The sequence below is a fragment of the Puntigrus tetrazona genome, chromosome 20, assembly GCF_018831695.1.
Source record: "Puntigrus tetrazona isolate hp1 chromosome 20, ASM1883169v1, whole genome shotgun sequence".
Lineage (NCBI taxonomy): Eukaryota > Metazoa > Chordata > Actinopteri > Cypriniformes > Cyprinidae > Puntigrus > Puntigrus tetrazona.
Genome location: NC_056718.1, coordinates 11,583,095 through 11,603,835, shown reverse-complemented (window position 1 = coordinate 11,603,835; position 20,741 = coordinate 11,583,095). Strand labels below are relative to the sequence as shown.

At 36.6% G+C, this 20,741-nt stretch overlaps 1 protein-coding gene across 1 annotated transcript in view; it reads right to left on the bottom strand.

The window, feature by feature from the left end:
* Window positions 1–379: 379 nt before the first annotated feature.
* The window catches only part of scfd2 (sec1 family domain containing 2), a 96,208-nt gene continuing 75,846 nt past the window's right edge, over window positions 380–20,741 (bottom strand). The window contains exons 6-9 of the mRNA XM_043220237.1: window positions 12,805–12,950; window positions 5,211–5,345; window positions 1,912–2,031; window positions 380–744 (exon numbers count right to left, since the gene is read on the bottom strand). Coding sequence (XP_043076172.1) covers window positions 652–744; window positions 1,912–2,031; window positions 5,211–5,345; window positions 12,805–12,950 — 494 coding nt within the window. The 3' untranslated portion in view covers window positions 380–651. The remainder of the gene's footprint in view (window positions 745–1,911; window positions 2,032–5,210; window positions 5,346–12,804; window positions 12,951–20,741) is intronic.

Genomic DNA, 20,741 nt, shown 5'->3' with positions numbered 1-20,741 from the left:
TTAGATTTACCTCTGATAAAAAGTTTTTGTTTTATTTTTAAGCTTTGTTTTTAATAAAAACAATATAGTACGTCTCTTTCTAGATGGCTAGGTAAATGTGCGTGTGAGAGAAAGTGAAGGCAGGACAGAAAGAGCTGCTCTAAAGGATGTCACCACCCTTCCTGACCTCTGCCCTCTTCCCATCTGTCACTTCTCCAGCAGCACTGAAGAAAGTGAAGGATGAAGAGGGAAGCTCCTGTGAGAATCAACACATGGCTGATTGTAAGAACTGAACTGCAGAATGTGCCGTATTTGCCAAAAGCACGAAAAAGGCAGTGAAAAGCGACTGCAGAAATGTACACTCTGCGCAAACAAACAGCAATTTCTGCACACATGAGCACAAGCTCAACCATAAAGATTTTATTTAAAGAGACAAAATGGAGGGACCTCAAAAGAAAACGCTAAGACTGGTCATCTGGTCATATTCAACAAAATGTGAAAGACTTGGAATGGGCCGTATGGTATTTTTAAGGAACAGAAGCATGTTCTGTATATTTCTTAAACCTTTCTTAAAATATGCATTACTTTTTTTGTTATTGGGTGCCTCTAAGATAGACACGAAAGGCAAAATATGTCGATTAGAACTGAAATGTGTGTGTGTGTTCAGGCCCTTCACACTCCGATGTCAGGTTTGAGCCTGTCAGTGCTGAAAAGTAAGTGAGGGACATCGGAAGGTCTCAGCAACCTAGTGGACATCACGACTACCTGAGAATAGACAAAAGAAATAGATTAGACAGTTCACACGCACACACACATACACGTTGTTTTTTGTGGTTTATGGGGACCCTCCATAGGCATTGATTGATTGATTGATCCCCCTCTATTTATGTGTGATGGTTTAGCAGCCCTGCAGTAACAATAAAGGGTAAAAAAACAACACAGAGATCAGGTAAACAGGCAGGAACTGTTAATAACGTAGAAACTGCTATAAGCGAAAACAGTACTTAAAAGTAACAGCTTATTAAAAGTACATTTTTGTTTAATATAAATTTAAAATGTAGTTTATTCCTGTGATGTTTGGAGCGACATAAGGGCGACTAATTAATGATAGAATTAGTATTTTTGGTGAACTAACCCTTTAAGGAGAAGTTGGTTGTTGTACATATTTGCGTGGGTCAATCTGAGACATAACGAGCTGCAAAGTGGAGCAGACTAGATGCAACAGCCACAAGTCTGGCTCGTCAGGATCATTAGCTTGTATGTTTTTTGCCAGATCTTCAAGATGAATAGGGCACAGTATTACTGCACCTGCTGACGCATGAGCTGAGGTGACTACATGCTTTGTATTCTGATGGAAAGATGAAGATCATTTAGCTCTTCTGAGAACTTCATTTAGAAAATCACTTCAAAAGGGCTTTACTGAGCCCTTCACTACATCTCTCTACGTCTCTCCGCTGGCCGTCTTGTTAGTCAAGTACGGTGCACCTTCATTTAGTACAAGACACCCTAAATTCCCATCAGTGTGTGTCTGTCACACACTACCGCAGCTGTGGGTTTAGGTCAAGCCATGTGTGGGCTTTCTATTCTATAAGGGTCCACTCTCTGCTTTCATTATGTTTGATTTATTCATGGCATGAAACTTTGATCAACAAAACTCCTTTTATTCTGACTTGACCCAGTTACATCTCTATTCATTCGCAAACACAAGTGCAGGTTTGCACACACACTCCTATCACGTCTGAGTAAATGATACAGAAGAGAGCAGAGGGCCACAGAGGACAACAAAAGGAGAAAGAGAGATACTTTAATTTAGTTTAAATAGAAATGTTTTGTAGCATTAGATTTTTTTACTCTCATTTTTCACAGCGTTTAATGCATCCCACTTTTTTAAACGATAGTGTATAGGTAAAGAATTAGTCAAGAACGTCCCACCTGAGTGCCAGACTTATGGGCGGAGACAACTTCACGAATGAGGCGGAGCTCTGATGGTGTGACTCCGCCCACCATGAAAAGAAACAAGAGTGGATGGTCACTTGGGTGTGGTCGGGTGACCTGCAAGAGGGGGAAAAAACATTAAAAGGGGATAAACTGGGAACATAACTGGAAACTAACCAATAACCAAAAAACGCACATAAAAACCATTGGTGTGCATTTGAGTCGAATAATTTTTATCTGATTAGAAAAAATGTGCATAAACTATGATGGAAACAGAATAAACATTTACAAAATAAATTCCTTCATGCGTATTGAAAAAGTCATGTGACGGGATAACACAGCAACTATATGTTATTTAAGAATTTCTGTATAATAACTATCTTAAACGACTGCGTTCACAAAGAGTGGCATCCACTTTTTAAATTTTGTCAGCTTGCTATTAGGCGCAAGCAGGATAATTTGCCTATATCGTATATGAAAATTATTATATTCAGTGCTTTCTCCTACATTCATATTGACATTTAGTGCCACAGTTTACCAGGAAGTGAAGTTTTTGTTCTCTTTGACTGATCGGATTGAAACGGTGCTTTATTTGCATATGTTTTATGCAATATTCCAGTTTTGCGCACAAGTTTAATTTGAATCTTTAGATCGAAAAAACATAGCTACTGACGTAGCTAACATTCAGGTTCTTAAAAGGCTTTGGATCAAGCTTTAGAGGTTAAAAATCAGTCCATTAGAAGACCACTGGTCTATCTAGTTCAAATCTATGCTTTCCCTTTCATATTTTTTTGGTTTTGCTGCTTTAAATGTGATAAATTTAGAGACACAATGTCTCAAGGATTTTGGCATACTGGCTATGTGCCGTGCTTTAGCGTGTGAGACTTTCAGCACAAAACCTTCTGTGTTTCTCTAAATTCATGTCTTTGAAAGCACTGCAGCTACAGCCATCAAAATCCTGGTTTTGTAACAAATGCATATCAAGTTAATTACTGTCAGGAAACAGCCTGCTGTGAGCAATGTCCCAGTTACTATAGTCAATATGTTATGTTAAAATAAAATAATAAAATAAAATATTTTATAATAATAAATTAGATAAATATCTATCAGTGATCTGATTTTTAAAATATTTGTCTATGCACGATGTTGCCTTGTCTGTCATATTTTTTGTGAACACGCCATGTTCACTGTGTTTTTAAAATGCCACCAAACGCTGATTTTGTAGCACATTAAATACAAATTTCTGCAAGCAATGTCCCAGTTACTATACGTGTCAAAATAATAAAATAAAAAAGATATATAATAATATATAATATAAAATATGATAATTATAATAAAACAGCACCCTATTTGTTGAATATCAATCAGTGACCGTTTTTAAAAAACTGCAGATACATGTTGCCTTGTTTCCCAAACAATATTTTTTTTAGCATTAGCACTACGTTTGCTGCATTTTTAAAAAAATGACATGCCAGTTCAAAAATAGATAAGACATTGTATTCAGGCCCATTCAATTTTTTTTTTTATTTTTATAGTTCAGCGTTTTTTTCCCTCCTAACAATAATGTGTCTCATGTGAATGCACCCTAAGAAACATGTGATGACAGTAATCCACCGTAATTACACCAGGCATCCCTAAGTCAGACACGTCAATTATACAGTTCTCCACATCCCTGGTAACTGTTTGCATGTATTATGTAATTTGCAGTTCAGCTGGAGGTCTGGGTCAAGACTGAACACTTTGACAATCACAGCAGGAGCGCAACATTCAGAAGACACGAGCGCACAGAACCTTCACACACTTTTATACGGACACAAGCACGCTGTTGCACACATGCGGTTGCTCTGTTTGAGTCGCTCAGGCACATGGGGTACTGCTGTACACGCCTGGTCGGGTGGACAGAGAGCCGGCCTTTGATTGGCTGAAAGAAAAAGCCACTCGTGAATAATAATCAGGCAATTAGGGATGCATATCCAGCAGGGTGGACCTCAGGAGAGGAGCTGTGCTGCCACGTGCAACTCTGGACCCTAAACCCGCATGAACAAACATGTGTAAAACAGACAGCGACAGAAGGATGAATAGAAAAAACCCAGCCATCTTCAGGTACAGTACATAAGCGACTGTAACACATGTGAATGAAAGAGAGGTTTCATTAGAAACGTGCGCGCAGAAAAGATAAAAAGAGAGACCTTGTTAATTCTTCGAGGATTCTTCAACCTTTCATTTTATTCAGCTATTTTATCATCTATCCACATACTTCAGACAAACGTGTTTCGTAAATAGACGACACCAGCGTGTGAATCGAGGGAAGAGCATGTGCAGCCATGTGTACCAATGCATTGTTAGGCAATATCATACGGACTCATGTTAATGCGTACAACATAAACTTGCAAAATGAATTACAATGACATGAAAACACAAGGACGGCCTCACACACGTATCCCGGAGGGGGCAAGCACACAGCAGGACATGTGTATCAGTATAAACGTGTCTGCTCACATTTTAGAGAGAGCAAAGAGAGCAAGGGGATGGTTTTCAGGGAGAAACCTCTTCTGATTAACATATTATTAAATGCACACAAAATGCGTAGCTCCTAAACACATTTACGGAAATCAAATAATGCAAACAGTAAGACAGAATGTTCACAGATTTGCAAAAGGGGCGAATGGACTGAAAGAAGCTTTTTTTTTTCATTTTTATTTTGCTTGATTGTTACAAACCAAATTTACTCCTCCTCCAAATTTATTCCTTATAGTTAGTTGCATTTAGCAGATAAGAGCTGGGCAGTAATATAATATATAGTTTGAAATCTCCTTTACATTTCGTATTGATGTAAGTGTTTTTTTTTAACCTGGTGCTCACTATCCTTTGCATTAAATATGGCTTACATTAGCACTTTTATCGATGCATATTTAAGGCTAGAAAACCCCACACAAACAAAACCATGTGAAACAAAACAAGACAACAGCAATTTATCACTCTAAAACCCTTTATCCCAGCTGATCTCTGTTCACAAAATATTTATATTTTCATCACAGTTCATCTGATACTGATACTACAGTTTAGAACGAAATGGTACTTTATTGACATTATAAATAGAGAAGATCTGGGGTGACTGTGCTCAGCATAATTTACGGCAGAGGTATATGTTAAGATGGACCAGTTAACTTGGACCCCTCCATAGTTGGATGCTTTTGCCCATATGAAAGATTTCTAACACATCCTTTAGCAATACACACTCAGCAAAAATCTTACTACTCAACTAAATCTTTCTATATGAGGTGAGTGCGAGTTACCTTCATGAACATGCTGAAGCCCGTCTTGAGAAGGTCCGTGAGCCCCCCCGACATGTGCTCTACATCAGGGCATTCACGTCTGTCTGGGTGGAAGATTTCCTCTAGCACCTGCTTAAGTAACGGCCGGTACGTTGCCTATAAACAATAACAACAAAAATAATAGATAAAATGGATCAACATACAATCTAATGAGTTACATAAAAGAAAATACCAAGAAGAGAAGCTTGTTCTCCCACTCGCAAACACTTTTCAGGTACCCTGCAGCATATGTTGATTTCAAATTGGCTTATCAGCATGCAAAAAACACACTATTTCTTTTCCAAGAAAAAAAGCCTGATTCAAGAGAACCCTGAGAGGAATATATTTACAATCGTAAGTGATGTAAAAATACGAGAGAAGAATAATAATAAGACAAAAGCGCAACTAAGCATACAAGCGTCATTCAAAGTGACAAACAAGAAGGCGCATTTAAACACTGTCCTCTTCAAAGAGCACTGTGTCCAGTATATAAAACAAGAAAACAGAGAGGACGCAATACTGAACCTTGAGGTGCACCAAAGTGACTGTGACAGAAGGGAATGTGGGTAAAAAATTTAATTTATAAAGTTTACATTAACCCGAGCCCTCAATTCAGCATCTTATGGACTTATTTTGGACAAAAAAGCAAATGCTAAAAAAAATACATGCTGTCTTGTTATTTTTGGTGTCTGTCTTTCTTTGGTGAAATCAATAACCATTCACAAACAATTTACTTTGCTCGAAAAGAACATAGCAAGATGATACAAAGAAGCAGGTAAAACAATATGGGCAGCTGTTCTGATAAAATGAAAAATGATGTCTTTCATTTTCAATTACATTCTTCCATCGTGGTGTTCCTGTAATATTCCCGTTTGCTGTGTGGCCATTGAGTGTCAGTGGGGGCTCGATAATGTGATGATTCACGATTTCCCTGAATATGAACGTACAGCCCCGGGCAACTTTAATACGCTCCTACTGTTTGACTTACACTGCCGCTGCACCGAAATATCACCATTGTTAGGTTCAACAGGGATCTTGATGCAACAGCTACTTTAACTGTTTGGGTGTTTGTTTGTGAAAACGTGTGTTAAAAAAAGGCGAATACAAGATAAGCAGGTGTGTGCTTGTGTGTGAATATATGTGGGTGCTTACAAGAGAGCAAAATATAGCAGCTCTCGAGTCTAAAATGTGTTTTTCCAGTCTGTCAACCGATTCAGTGTTTTAACAGAATTTACTACATGATATTTGCTCAATGTATTGCGTATAATCATATTTACCAGAAAAAGACCACAACTGAGTAAGGCAGAGGAGTAAACATAAAAATGACTTTAGAAGTCAAAACATTGTTTATTTCCATATTAGTGAATACAAGCATAAATGATTGATACTTGCACTCTGTCTGCAATATCTTTATTTATATATTCACATTTTTTTGCTTGAAACGCCCTTCAATAAATTCCCTGAACTAACTGAAATAAGATAAAATCTATAAAATGTAAACATTTTATTTCAGCCATTTGTGAAGGAAACATCTACTACTTGATCTACTAAAAAACTAAAACTGAAATAAAACTGTATAAAAACAATATCGACATATTAGGGCAAAATTTATTAAAAATAAATAGAAAAATAAAAAGACAATTTAACACAATTCTAATTTTAATACAATTCTTTTTCCTTGCCCAGAATGAATGTGTTAAATTGATGGCCCTAGCTTGTCGGCATAGCAATGGAAGTTTATTAAATTAAAATGAAATAGTTCATAGTTCAGCATTCCAGAATTTCCTGTAATCACACACACACACACACACACACCTAATTTTATGAATCTCTCCCTGAAATCTGCACCTGGGGCTAGAGATTTCATACCTGGCCATGATGCCAGGTGCCACACGTACAAACTCCTCCGCATAGAGACACACCTCTGTTATTGGGCTTTCAGGAATCACCTCTCCCACATATGTGTATCTGTAGAAACAGCACTTCCTGGCATCTAAAGGAGTTGATTGACAACATCTGTCACAATACTGTTTTCACAATTTTTTTTTTTTTTCCAGCCCCTCCTTCTCTGGATGTGTTCAAATATGGGCAGATAGGAAAGTGCATTGCTTATAATGGGATCGTGCAAATGATGAACTAATTCACATTTGGCCAACACGCAAAGAAGAGAAAACAACACAGAATAAGCACACGTTTACAATCAGTTACTGTATGCAGTCTGAATGGAAAACACCCACATTTCCAATAAACTAATATAGACTTTGTCACATTTAGACATCTAATGAGTCATTTCGGAACCTACAACCACCATTATTACACACTCAAAACAATTTAATTAATTACATTTATGCCAACAGTAATACAATCATTTGCCTTTCTAGGTCACAGTGACACAGCTGTAATGTGTTCGTCAGCAGATGAACATAAATGGGGTGCTAAGGGGAAGATGAGCTTCACTGAGTCAGTCTCAATATATGCAAATTAAACTACAAACAAAGAAAAATACCATTAATTGAAGGTGATTAATTCTAAAAAATCTTTAGGAAATAAACAATTAATTGTGCTCTTATACACAGATTCTGGAATAGGAAATGTTACTATTGAAAGCATCTGAGTATAATGTCATTTACGAGATCAAAATGTGTGATACATTAATCAATGAAATGTGACAAAAATATGCAAAAAGTTGAAATATGCAAAACTCTTCACCACATCCCCACTGAATATATATATGCTCAAGGTCAAATATCATTCTCCAACTCCCCAGAGACAACTATCTAACTACTAACAATCTATTCAGCTGATCACCGGGTCTAGCGATAGCACTTCTAGTATAGATCATTAATAATGAAAAAAAAAAATAAAAGCTGTGCTTTTTCTAGGCCGATATGATTAGGAACTATACTCCCATTCTGGCGTAGTAATCAAGGAAGTTTGCTGCTGTAACATGGCCGCAGCAGACGCAGTGATATTACGCAGCGCCTGAAAACAGCCAAACCCTCTCGCTTGCACTAGGACCTTGTCTAAAATAGCCTGTAGCAGATCTATACAGGTGGAGCTGCGGAAGGAGAAGGGTGAAGCACGCTGAAATAATCTCAAACGAATAAGGCCAGCCATATAAATACAAAGCAGGAAGCTGATTGACTGCATATGCAGCATGAACCAATCGGCTTGTGCCAAGTCCTTTAACTCTCTGAATATAAGCAGTTAAGTTAACAACCGATTTGCCTGCTCCATCAAGTATTTCATGACTGAACTAGGAAAGTATTTAGTTTGTTCAAAATTGTTTTAAAGTGCCCCAATTATGAGTTCATATTTTGGTTTTGGGAGTTGACATGCATGCAAGGGTTTTCATTTTCTTAAAATATGCATTTATTTTTACTTTATTTGTTCAACGACTCCCAAGCAATTCATTCAAAGATTATTTTTTCAGACACCTCTAGTGATTTTTTGATTTAATCTAAAGCTGATCCAAAAGCAGCATATAATGGCAAAGAATGAATTAGCATAGTGGGAAATATGCTAAGGTTTCATGAAACGGCTTGGATTTCATTTTAAAAATGTCTCGTTTCAATGAGTCGACTCTTTCTTTTGAGAGACAATAACTTTATACACAGAGCAACTTTTATTTGATGTTTAATTACCGTTTTATTGTTGTGTATGGTGTTCAAAATGACAACAATACAAATAGGTATCTTTTAGAAAAAGATAGTTTTGCTACCAAATAAGAGCTGACATCAAACTGTATTTCAGAATTAAGTATCCAAATCCTGTATATGAATCTCAATATAAATGCTGCACTGAAAATCAAAAGAACCTCTTGAGTTTAATTAAGAGATTTCATTCACTGGTTTTTGGCTCAAAAGTTTGCAAAATAACTGAACAGCTCCAGTGAAATTCCAAAAATAACACGCACCCATTGCTTAGATTAAAATAGCCTATTAATGACACAGTTATATCATGCCTCCAAAATGAACCTGAGTTTATTTTGTGCTAGATGAGGAAGTCGTATGCTAGCATGCTTAATAAAAGAAAACAGGGGTATCAGAAGGGCTTGTTATTCTTGAATCGAGTGAATCATGTGTTTTCCTGGATTGTACTGGGGTCTGGGGTGATTATGGGTAGTTGAGAGAGAGAAAGGCCTGCAGTTAAGTGTTTTTTAAAAAACAGTCCTGCTGGTCTGGCCGTTTTCTGCATTGGTTATGAAACAAAATCTGCAGGATTCAGTCAAATAGATTTAAACATGCAACAGAGCTCAAAAAACAAGAGTTCGAAATTCCTACTAAATAAACAGGCAGGTTTGTGGATGTGGGTTTGTGATAACATAATGCTTACTGTTCCATAATTGCATCCAGTTATTGTTATTTTGTGAAAGATGCTTTATTTTGGGTACATTTAGATGTGCATCTCCATGTTGCTAAACTTTTTCTACCTAAAATAACTGTAAGATGAAACTGGACACAAGCACTTGAGCCTGAGCTTGGGCGTTTAGGTAGAAGGTAGGTTTATGAAAATGAAAAACCAAACACACGCACACACAAATAAGTTACGATGACAGAATTCATTAGCAAGGAACATTCCTGGACTGTGAGTCTCACCGAAGTCACGCTATGTACCAAACCTCAATGACATAACTCATCTGTTCAGCATCTAAAATGCCAGACACGGAGGTATGCGTGCATTGGTGTAAATATTCCAGATTAGATGTTTTAATGCTTATTTATCTACATGTGAGTTAAGTCTATCTCTTAGTACAAGTTGCTTAGTTCTTTTAAGTAAGTAACATGAGCTCATTACAGCCGATGTGTATCAAACCTAGAAATCTGACCACCTGTAAAGAGAGAAAAACAGTAACACATTGAATGATGATGTTCTCTCTTGTCCGACTGCTTTTATACTTTTTTCAGCAGGGATTTATTGATCAAAACTGACAGTAAAGAAATGTATAATGTTACTAAAGATGTATATTTTAAAAAAATGCTTCTATTAATTAAATCATCAAGCCAGATGTATTATGATTTCCTCAAAAATATTAAGCAGTTTTGTGAAATGTTTTAAATCAGCATTTCTGAAGGATCATGTGGCATGGAAGACTGGAGTAAAGCTGCTGAAAACAGCTTTAAAATGTTTAATATTTCAAAATATTACTATTTCTACGGTATTTGTAATAAAAAATGCAGCTTTGGTATATAGTGTAAATTAGTGAAGATTCACAGGTACTGTAACTACTGAGAAACAAAATGTTTCTGTGACATCTTTATGCATAAACACAGTACATACACTTAGTATGTATTTTCTGTGCTTCATTTCTTTACATTTTTTCAAGCGTCAACAACATTTTTTACACTTGAATTTACATCCTTATCATTCACTTCAGTTCAAAGCCATTGAAGCGCTGCATATTTAAAGAAGTAATCTGAGGCCTACAGCTGGCAAGAATTGTATTTCTAAAGCAAAATCAAGATAACAAATCATAAATTGATTTTTTATGGCAAAATACTAGCACAAAAACAAAACATAAATTAGATGCAGTCCACTGGCGGTCACTGAGGATGTGCTATTCAATCCCCATCATGAACGCAGCGGTGCAGAGTTTTGATGTAAGAGCTCACTTACGGTTTCATAACACTCCAACTGCAAAAAAACAACTCAAGGAACAGAGTGGATTAAACTACAGATCCACTTGGCCAATATGATTAAGGCTGTTTTAAAGCTAAACTGAAATCTACAAACTTCAAAACACAATGGAACTAAAATGCAATTAAATTAAAAATCCATCAACAGTGAAACTGTAGCTTGCAAATTCACATGCTTGTGATAATTTAAGTAGTAGTTAAATCTTCTCTACAAACTAACAGAAGCTATACACTAATGTTCAAAACTCAAAATGAATTAAATTTATTACACGGCTATATGGGTCCTACGAATCATCTTGACCGCTAGTAATTATACATATTAATCGGCTGTCTGGATGTACTTATACAATGTACCAACAGCACTATAATTACCAAGTTATTGTAATTACTACAACAGGTTCATAGTACATGAGGAACCAGACTAGAAGTGCTACATCTCACTTTGCCTGGCTGGTTTCTTCAGAAAAAAGCAATGAGTTACAAGCATCACTACTTTTAGCTATTCATTCCCCTCAACACTGATGAATAACTACTAAAAACTACTGAGCCAGCAAAGAACATCTCAAAATGACTGTATTGCAAGTGCTCTCTGTTTAGAAAAAGAATACATTATGTGTTACATAATCAGCTCTTTTCCACTCTGTCCCTCAGTTTGTCTCTTTCTCGTTCAGTGTCTGTCACACATATGCACACAAGAGTGTATGAAACACTCTCAGAGGTACAAGAGTGGATGTTCAGTTCAGTATAGTTAAAAGGCTGTGACGCAGACCAGCTTCCAGTCGTCAAAGACACAGTCACACAGTCTGTCAGAGGTCCTGCACGAATGCTGTGAGCTAAAAGCACGATAGACACTACACTAGAATTATTACAATCTGTACAGTCTGTATTCTCCGTATTCATTAGATAAGCACAGGGACCAAACAAACTGTCAACTATTAACTAAAAAACATCTATGAGACCGTACATTCATTGCTTGGAAAATGCAGTCCTTTTACCATGTGTATTTTTGAGTCTTTCATAGCAGCATACACACTGTAAGGTTTTCTTAAGGAGAGAAGTATTCCACATATGTGTTGCCAAATGGAGTCCTGAGAAATATGTGTCTGCATACTGGTAACTTTTTCCATGAAAGTGGATGTTAGCAGACATACAAATCACGGCAGATGTTTTCTTTAGTAGATGCTCTTTCATTTGAATCATTCACTTTACATAAATTAGCATGATCAGATTATCATTTGTACAATTCAACTAAAATCGTGTATTATGTTGTGCTTTCTAATGACTTTGAAGCCATCATCTCTTTTTTTTTTTTACATGCCAAAGCCCATTTTTTATGTCACAAATAATATTATTTCCATAATAATTTTTTATGCTTATTTTTATGCTTTATTAAAGCTTATTTAGCTTTCAGATGATGTATAAATCTCAGTAAAAAATTGTCATTCTAGGGTCACATATATCAACACATAAGTAGTACAGAACACACTCAGGACATCTAGACTTCACCCAGCACAGTGTCTTTGATAAGAAAATTAATACAAAACCAAAGTTATTTTAATGATTTATAATACATGCAAATATGCGTAATGATAATAAATTATAACTCAATATCCAGAAACAAAGTATAAATAATAAATAAAAATACAAAGAAGTTATAAAATATGAAGTCACTGACATATGAATATTTTGAGCTTTACATATATGTGTGTGTGTGTACCAGTGTGTGTACCAGTGTGTGTGTGTGTGTGTATATATATATATATATATATATATATATATATATATATATAGAGAGAGAGAGAGAGAGAGAGAGAGAGAGAGAGAGGTTAGGAATTGGTTTGGATGAAGTTATTTACTCTTTTGTTTTAGAGAGGCCAGCTGAACATTAATATGTGGGGTTGCGTGTGTGTCCATCGTAAATTGCATGTTATCTCACTGACCTGGTGTGCTCCATCACTGGGACTGTACACAGAGCTGAAGGTTTTGAGGTGGTCTCGAGTGTGACTGACTCCCCTCAGCGTCTCAAACATGTTTTCCAGGGCAGAGTGAGCACGCTCCACAGTCAGCTCCTCGGGGCCTGAGACTCCTACAGACACACGTACAGATACAGAGGAGTGTCAAAACACCACATCAATTTTCACGGAGTAATCACTCTTTCTTGCTTTCTTCACATACAAAAATGTATGTTGCTTGCAAATGGTTGCAAGCGTTTTGTTTTCAAATAAATGCTGTTCCTTTGAATGTTCTATTCATCAATCTGGAAGTAAGAAAAGCTTCCACACAAATATTAAGCAGTTTCTTCTTAAGCATATTGGAATGAATTACTGAAGGATCATGTGACTCTGAAGACGTGAGTAATTGCTGCTTTGTCAATCAATTGTTTTTAAATTATAATCAAAATAGAAATTTCTTTCAAATAGTAATAATATTTCATAAATTCGGTGTCATGAGAAGTATTACCAGCCTCAAACCTTTGCATGTTAGTCGACACATTTATATATACATTTATACATTTTTATATAATACTGAAATTTGTGCTAAATTATAATTTAAATAAATACACTAATAGGATACATTATATAAAAGTATGAACCGGGATGGGAGAATGGGATCTATATTAGATTTAGTTGTATTGCTGAAAGGGAGTCAGAGGACAAAAGCTCTTTTCATTGGAAGGCAACAGCTCCTGAGCTAATCAAAATTTCATACGCACTCACTAAACTCAGACTCTGGGGAATGAGAGAGCAAGAGATTATGAAAGAGAGAGAGAACATCTCAGTTTCTTTTAAAGGAGAAAGCGTGAACAAGGGTGTTTGACGAAAACAAACTTTGTTGTCATTCCAGCAGCACCGATGGTGCTGAAAGTGAAGAGAGACTCAGAGAAGACAAATGGAGGACGGAAGAGCAACATGGGTGGGTGAGGCTGGCACACGGTCCTGCTCCAGCTGTGGAATGAAAGGGCTGGGTAATGAGAGAGCCGCCCATCCTTCAACCAGATCTAAACAATCTCACACCTGAGAAATAAGACATGACATACTCTGCCAGTTCAACCCCTTTGGACCTGCCAAACCCGCAGACGCATGGCTAGAGCGGAGCGGTACACTTACGTAAGACTACAGGATGAAAAAGGCTTTATGTTCAGATGCGGCAGCTCAGGCGAGATGGATATCTACAAGTGATTACTTATACTGTAGCTAAGGTTCATAAGATCCCTGCAAAATATCACAGCTTAATTGCAAAATACGATATTGACTATTGGATATGATTTAAATAATTCATAATGTCTTTGGTTTTGCAGTTACGTATTCAGCTTCATTGTATTTGTGAAGTAAGGTGCCAAAGACAGATTTCATAAAATGTAGAATCTTGCTTCACTTTTGAAACATTTCTTATTGACAATGTTGAAAGGAGTTTAATATTTTGCGTGTGATCATTTACGCTGAGGAATATTTGATCCATATAAAGTTCAAAAGAGAAGCATTTATTTGAAATAGAAAACTTTTAGAATAGTTTTTATATCTTTAAAGTCGCTGTTGATAAATTTAATGCATCCTTCCTGAATAAGTATTAATTTCTATAAAAACATTTTTTATGATGTCAAACTAAACTTTGTATGTAAATTATAGACAAAAAATGACACATATTACATATATAAACAAATTCAATGTGATTTGCACACATTAAGTCATCTAATGAAAGGAAAAGGCTTCCAGGGTTGCGCTATCCCAACTGACTGAAGACTCTCGAGCGCAAAACTTCCAACATCAGTTATTTTAGATGTCGGGACCTGAGAATGAAAAATCAAAACAACCCATTGCGATAATGTGGTGAAAGTATGCATTTCAGTCCCAACTTCCTTTTGACATTCACTCTTTTACACTCCACGTGTGATCAAGACTTGAGCCCTGCACGGTCCCATCATTAACATATCTGTTTTTAAAAGAGCATACACTGCCGTTACACAATGCTTTCTGAGACTAGCACGATCAATTTAGGCTTCTGTGGCTGCAGGAATCAGTCTGGTCTGCAAACACTCACTTGATGTGTTTACTGTAAACGTGTCACTGTGTTCAGCACAGCAAGACATATAGGACATAAAGCCTTTCTTAGAGTGGATGGATGCTCTTCCTAAGTAAAATATTGCTCCGTGAACCCATTGTGTCAGCAATTTGTGTGTGTCTTCGCAGTTATATAACTCAATCCAAAAAAAAACAAAAAAAAGAAATTGGTAGAAACCCAACACAAACAGTTGTGTGTGTGTGTTTGTGTAAAGCTATCATCTGAATTCGTTATAAATATTTATAAGGATAAGCAAGTTAATTCTGCCTGAGGAACCAATGTTTAAACTGCGCAAAAATGTAATTCTTGAGTCCTGAATGACTCTGAATGAAACAAGCGTTCATTCTAGATGGTTTTAGAAATGACGGTTTAAAAGCTTTTTATCAAAACATATCACAAATAACGGGGAGTAAGTGCATGAATCAGCCTCTCTTCTATCTGTTTGTTACAACCATATTTAATGTCAGCCCAAATATAACTGGTTTCATATTTAGCCTGCTGGCTGTTTGTTTTGAGTTGCTTGTTTTCTCCCCAAATGCATCCTTTCAGCCTCTTCTGTCTCTGCACTTTTCTCTTGCTCTGTCACTCCTGACAGCTCACTGGGAGATAAGAATAGAGGGATGCAGGCAGATTCGGATGTGAATGCTTTTTTTTTCCGGAAGATGGAAAGGGATGGTAAATATAACATGCCTGAAGTCAATCAAGGCATCTAGGGAGGTAAAACAACCAGTAACTAAAATAAGTGTTCTTTAGTGACAGTTAACTTTTCAGCTATAAACCATAAGTGTCTCTTAAGTCTGAATCGCACTGTGACACGTTCACAAAACAAGCCATGGTCGAACTTATGGAAAGAATGAAATGATTACGAAAACTGTTAAAAGTAGTGCAGAGTTGTAGGTGCTACACACAGCCAACAATTACAGTGAAAATACTAAAAATATTTTAGTTTCTGTTATATAAAGACACACTGAGATATACAATCTCAATTACTACTGACACAATTATAAATTATTAAAATATGAGAAATGAATTCACAGTTATTACTATTTTACTCTGAGGTAGAAATAGTCTTATCTGCATACCTGACTCGCTACATTGAAGCTTTAAAATTTTTTATAACTAATAATCACAAATATAGGGAATGATGCAAATAAATATATTTCCACACAAGCATATGCTGCCATCCAACAGTTGTGCCTGACTGCAAGAGATCTGCTGCAGACAGTTCATGTCTAACGTGTGTGCGTTTTTATGTCGTTTGAGCGGGTGCCAAGAGAAACAGTGCAGTTGTGCGATGGGGTGTTGGCTGCGGTTTAGATGGTAATGGTGATCATAACACCAAATCCTGAGAGCCAGCCAGGTGCTGGTGTGAGAACAGACAGGAGTCACACACATACACGTGTGCATATCCCCCACATTCTCCTCTCACGCAAACCCTTTCCTTTGAAATACAAACAGTGTGTGCGTAACAGCCTCCACTGTTTTATACCCATCTATATAGCAAAGAGGAGAACAGAAGATTAACTTCATAAACACCCGAACAAACACTCTAGATCTTCATTTGTGTGTCCGCCTGCTTTGATCAAACAACAGGGTACATGAGAGAAAAGTTGATTAGAAAGATACCAGACACAACAAAGAACAAAAGGTGTGACTGAAATAAGCACACTTCTCAAATGAATCTGGATAAAATGTGTCCATGCACACTCTAATGAGGTCTAATGAGAAAAATTAAAAAAAGATGTGCTTAATGGAGTTTGCCGTTAAAAGGGTAACATCGACGAATAAATGCATTTGTAGCACCCATTGCTGTTTTACTAAAATGGCTTCAAAAGTGTATTTTGATAATCTGTACCCTAAGAGGTACATGACAATACATATTTATTGGTTGGTTCTTCAACTCAATTTTGGTGCAATGTGTAGTAACTGCATTTTGCTTTTAAATGCAGCACTCATAAACAAAAAGTATCAGCCCTTAATGATGTGAAATCTGGAAAGCGCCTGTTATTTTTCACCAAATCCAACCTTATGACTGTAGTCCAGCCATGGAAAACGGCAGATGAAAATTCCTGGAAACCAAACCAAAATGAGGAATTCTGAGAACAATCTCCTAAAACACACACAAAAAAAACAACAACACATGACCATTTCCAAAAATGGCTTCCAGACTTTCCACACTAACAAAATCATTCTGGGGGACTGAAAGATGGCCTCCTTATCAGCTAACTTTGTATCAGCGTGAAAACACAAATATGACACCAACAGTAATGAACATATGTGAATTCATCCCCATAAATCATGAATTCAAAATAGTTTTACAAAACAAAAACTACTAAAAATGACAAAGACAAATAGCAAAATTGCTAAAACTAAAATGAAGGCTGGAAATGTAAAGCTCAATTAGTGCTACTTGCTTTAGTAAGAATGATATTTATTTCACTGATTACACGTACCCGCTTGTCCATTGCTGTCTATTCAAAATAGCACAATGGTGAATCATAAACCCTGTAATCAATGCAGGTTGAAAGAGACTCACAGAACAAAAGAACATTCTTTTACTTCATTCCCCCCACAGACAATAACATCATCTACTGAATGCAATAAACTCTACTAAACTGGACTAAACAGAGCCATCTCCCTAACAACTACAAAAAAGGTTCCATCCCGAATGGAATGTAGACACCTTAATAAACTTCCTTTTTCTCCATCCCTGTCCTCTTTGCTCCCCTCACATACACCAGCTTCAGTCTCAGGCCTTTTTTAGAGGAATTCAGTCTCTGGTGCTATTAATAGCAATGCTTGATTTAGTAATAGGACTAAAAAGGTGATGAAGAGCAGGATATGCGTGTGTGCATTCATGCGTTGTGTATATGAGTCTGTGAATCAAAGCACTGTCTTCTTGGCCTGGGAACAAAAGAAGAACATCTCTGTATAATGTTAATCTGCAACGGAATTCTGGCTCAGATCTAAAAATGCTGTTGCATATTCCAAGTGGAATTCAAACAGAGCACTGTAAGAAAGTGAAAGAGAGAGTATGCAGTGGTCTGAATGACAACTATTCTGAGGTGAACACACTTGAGAGGCATGTTATAAAATGTCTGTAATTATTCTATTTACTACGTTAAAGATAACCGAACAATATAAAAAATGCTGCCAATCAGTCAGTCATGATACTGATACGATTCAATGTGACATATTTAAAAAAAAAAAAACTATAAAAGTCACAAATTCAGTTTGGTGCAGTATTTTTCAGATTAATTCAAACCAGTATCTAGTCTTTTGTCAATTTATTAAAAAAATCGCACTATGTTGTGTGTGTTTTTGATTTACTACAAGAACGGGTTAAGAATCATGTGTTTGGGAATCAGATTTTTAATTTTTGAATTAATCTCAATCAAACTGCTGTTTGCAGCTAACACTATAATACAAAATAAAAACATGATTATTTTTAATATATTTATATAATTCATGATTATATTTCTTGTCACTATTCCATAGAAAACGTTTCATTATTTATTTTGATACTGTGCCAAAGATTCTGCCAAAGATGCCATGGTGCTTCGATATCTACCATATTCATTTACCATGGTGATTTAGATAGTGTGCAAAGGTACTTTAAAAATATCATGGTATATACCACAAAAAACAAATCTTTTTGTTGGTGACAGAGTCCTCAAGTTGTTGAAAGCTAAAGCCATGAGAATTAAAGATATGCAAGATTAAAACGTTTGAAATATGAAACAAAAATTCCACATTTATCCACGGATCCAATGGAAAAAACAAGATTAATCTAAGCCTGGCTCATTGTTTAAATGACAGAAAAATGCCACACATTCTCTGTGTAACAGACTGATGCTGAGTCTTACTTCCACTCTCTCAGCACAGCATTCTTGCAGCTAATCTCTAACAGAACATTATATAACTCAGTAATGCTATTCAGATACACACTCATGCGTTTAAGAAAGAAGAAACTGTGAGGGAGAAAGAGAGAAAAAGTTTTGTAAAGGTGAAAATGAGGTATCTAGTCAATGAGAAGTGACACTTGACTTTTTAGAACCTGCAAAACCTCCTCATCCAACAAATCACTGAGTGCTCTTCAGAGATAGCAGAGATCCTACTGCATCTCGTGTCCATAGAAAACACTCTCAACATCATTGTAGTTTGAGAGATGCCAAAAATAAGGCCATCGGCATTCCGTCAGGTTGGCAGCAACTCTACATTATTCAACCAGCTCTGTCAGCAGTTTGAGAAGTCTTCAACACCTTCAAATAATCAACAGCAGAGCTGGCTCACATTCGGCATTCCAGAAGCAGCAAACAATATTCCCACATTCCATACTTTACACTTCACCAGCGCCAAGGGTCCTGTTTTAGAGAGGTTTTCCATAGTTTCACCCTGGATGAGTTCTATAAGTGGGTAGCAGGACTGAGAGGAGAGTGAGAAAACTGCAATCAAAAAATAGTTTATTTACCAAGTAACTGAGCTAAATGACTAGGAAAGTCCCAAAGTCGCAATAAACATAAAATATATCATTAAACTCTTTAACATAGAGGATATGAGGTAATACGAAGGTAATGGAAATGTAAAACATAATAAATATTGTTGAAATGGTGTAAGGTATCGAATGTTTTGGCATATTACACAATGGCTGGACGGAGTCTAATAAGTAGGCCGTGTGCCATGATATTCACAACAGCAATACACAAAATGTTATTAAGATGTTAATAAACAGCCAAATGTTTCACTCTTAGACATGTCAGTGTATATACAGTGCATTTAAACATTAAACAATATTTTTACACAACAGCTCTGAATTGTTTATTGGAAGTAGAGCTTGTGTTATTACCCAAAGGTGTGGTTTCAGCAAATTGCTTCCTAAGCCCTCGACTGGATCTGATTGGGCAACTTGCAGCCACTTATTGCTTTTCACTCAAAGACTATATTTGGGATCTTCCTGTATACACGTATGACTGAGGTAAAGATGTAATAGGTAAGGAGTAATAAAATTGGTCTATTAAGCTTGGAAATGATTAACATTCTTGACATCCTCTCTTGGTCCACAATTATCTGCACTGTCGTCAATGGGTTGAGCTCCAGGAGGCCGTGGCTGAACCACCATCTGTTCAATCACCCGAACCGCTAAACAGAAAATGAATCACAGCCTGCTTGGCACCCATGGTTCAACTCGACTGACCTTATCTGTACACGGCATACAGACCATACAGCTAAAGATTGTAGGTGAGATCAAAACTCTAGCGAAGAACAAAACACAGGTCAGGTCTTTCAAGGCCACAACACCAGTTGCAGTCAGGAACGTGAAACGATTTTGAATGTTTGTATATGCATTGAAAAGCACATTACGGATGTACTTACAGTATCTAATAATAATAATAATAATAATAATAATAATATGTGGAGCTTAAGCAAGGTCTTTTAACGAAGCAGCCATAATCAAGTCTTCAAATTCACACGCTACTCTCTTGATTTGGAACTAAAAAAACAGTTTTTATTATTAAAGTTACAAATTAGTTGTGCAGCTTAATATATTTGTGTAAACTGCAATATATTTTTTTCAGGGTCCTTTGATGATCCCAAAGTTCAGGACAAGGTCAAGACCTAAGTTAGCCTTTGCATACACCTGAAAGGTCTCGGGATCCAGAACAAAGGATAAAGGCAGGAAATTGATGTTGAGCTCTGAAGCTAAACTGTTATCCAGGAAAGAGGAGAATTCCGGCAGGAACACTTCAACCCTCTTTACTTCTGCTACTCTAATCCTTTAAACCATAACCGCTTGGCCCTGATGCGAGACTCATAATAA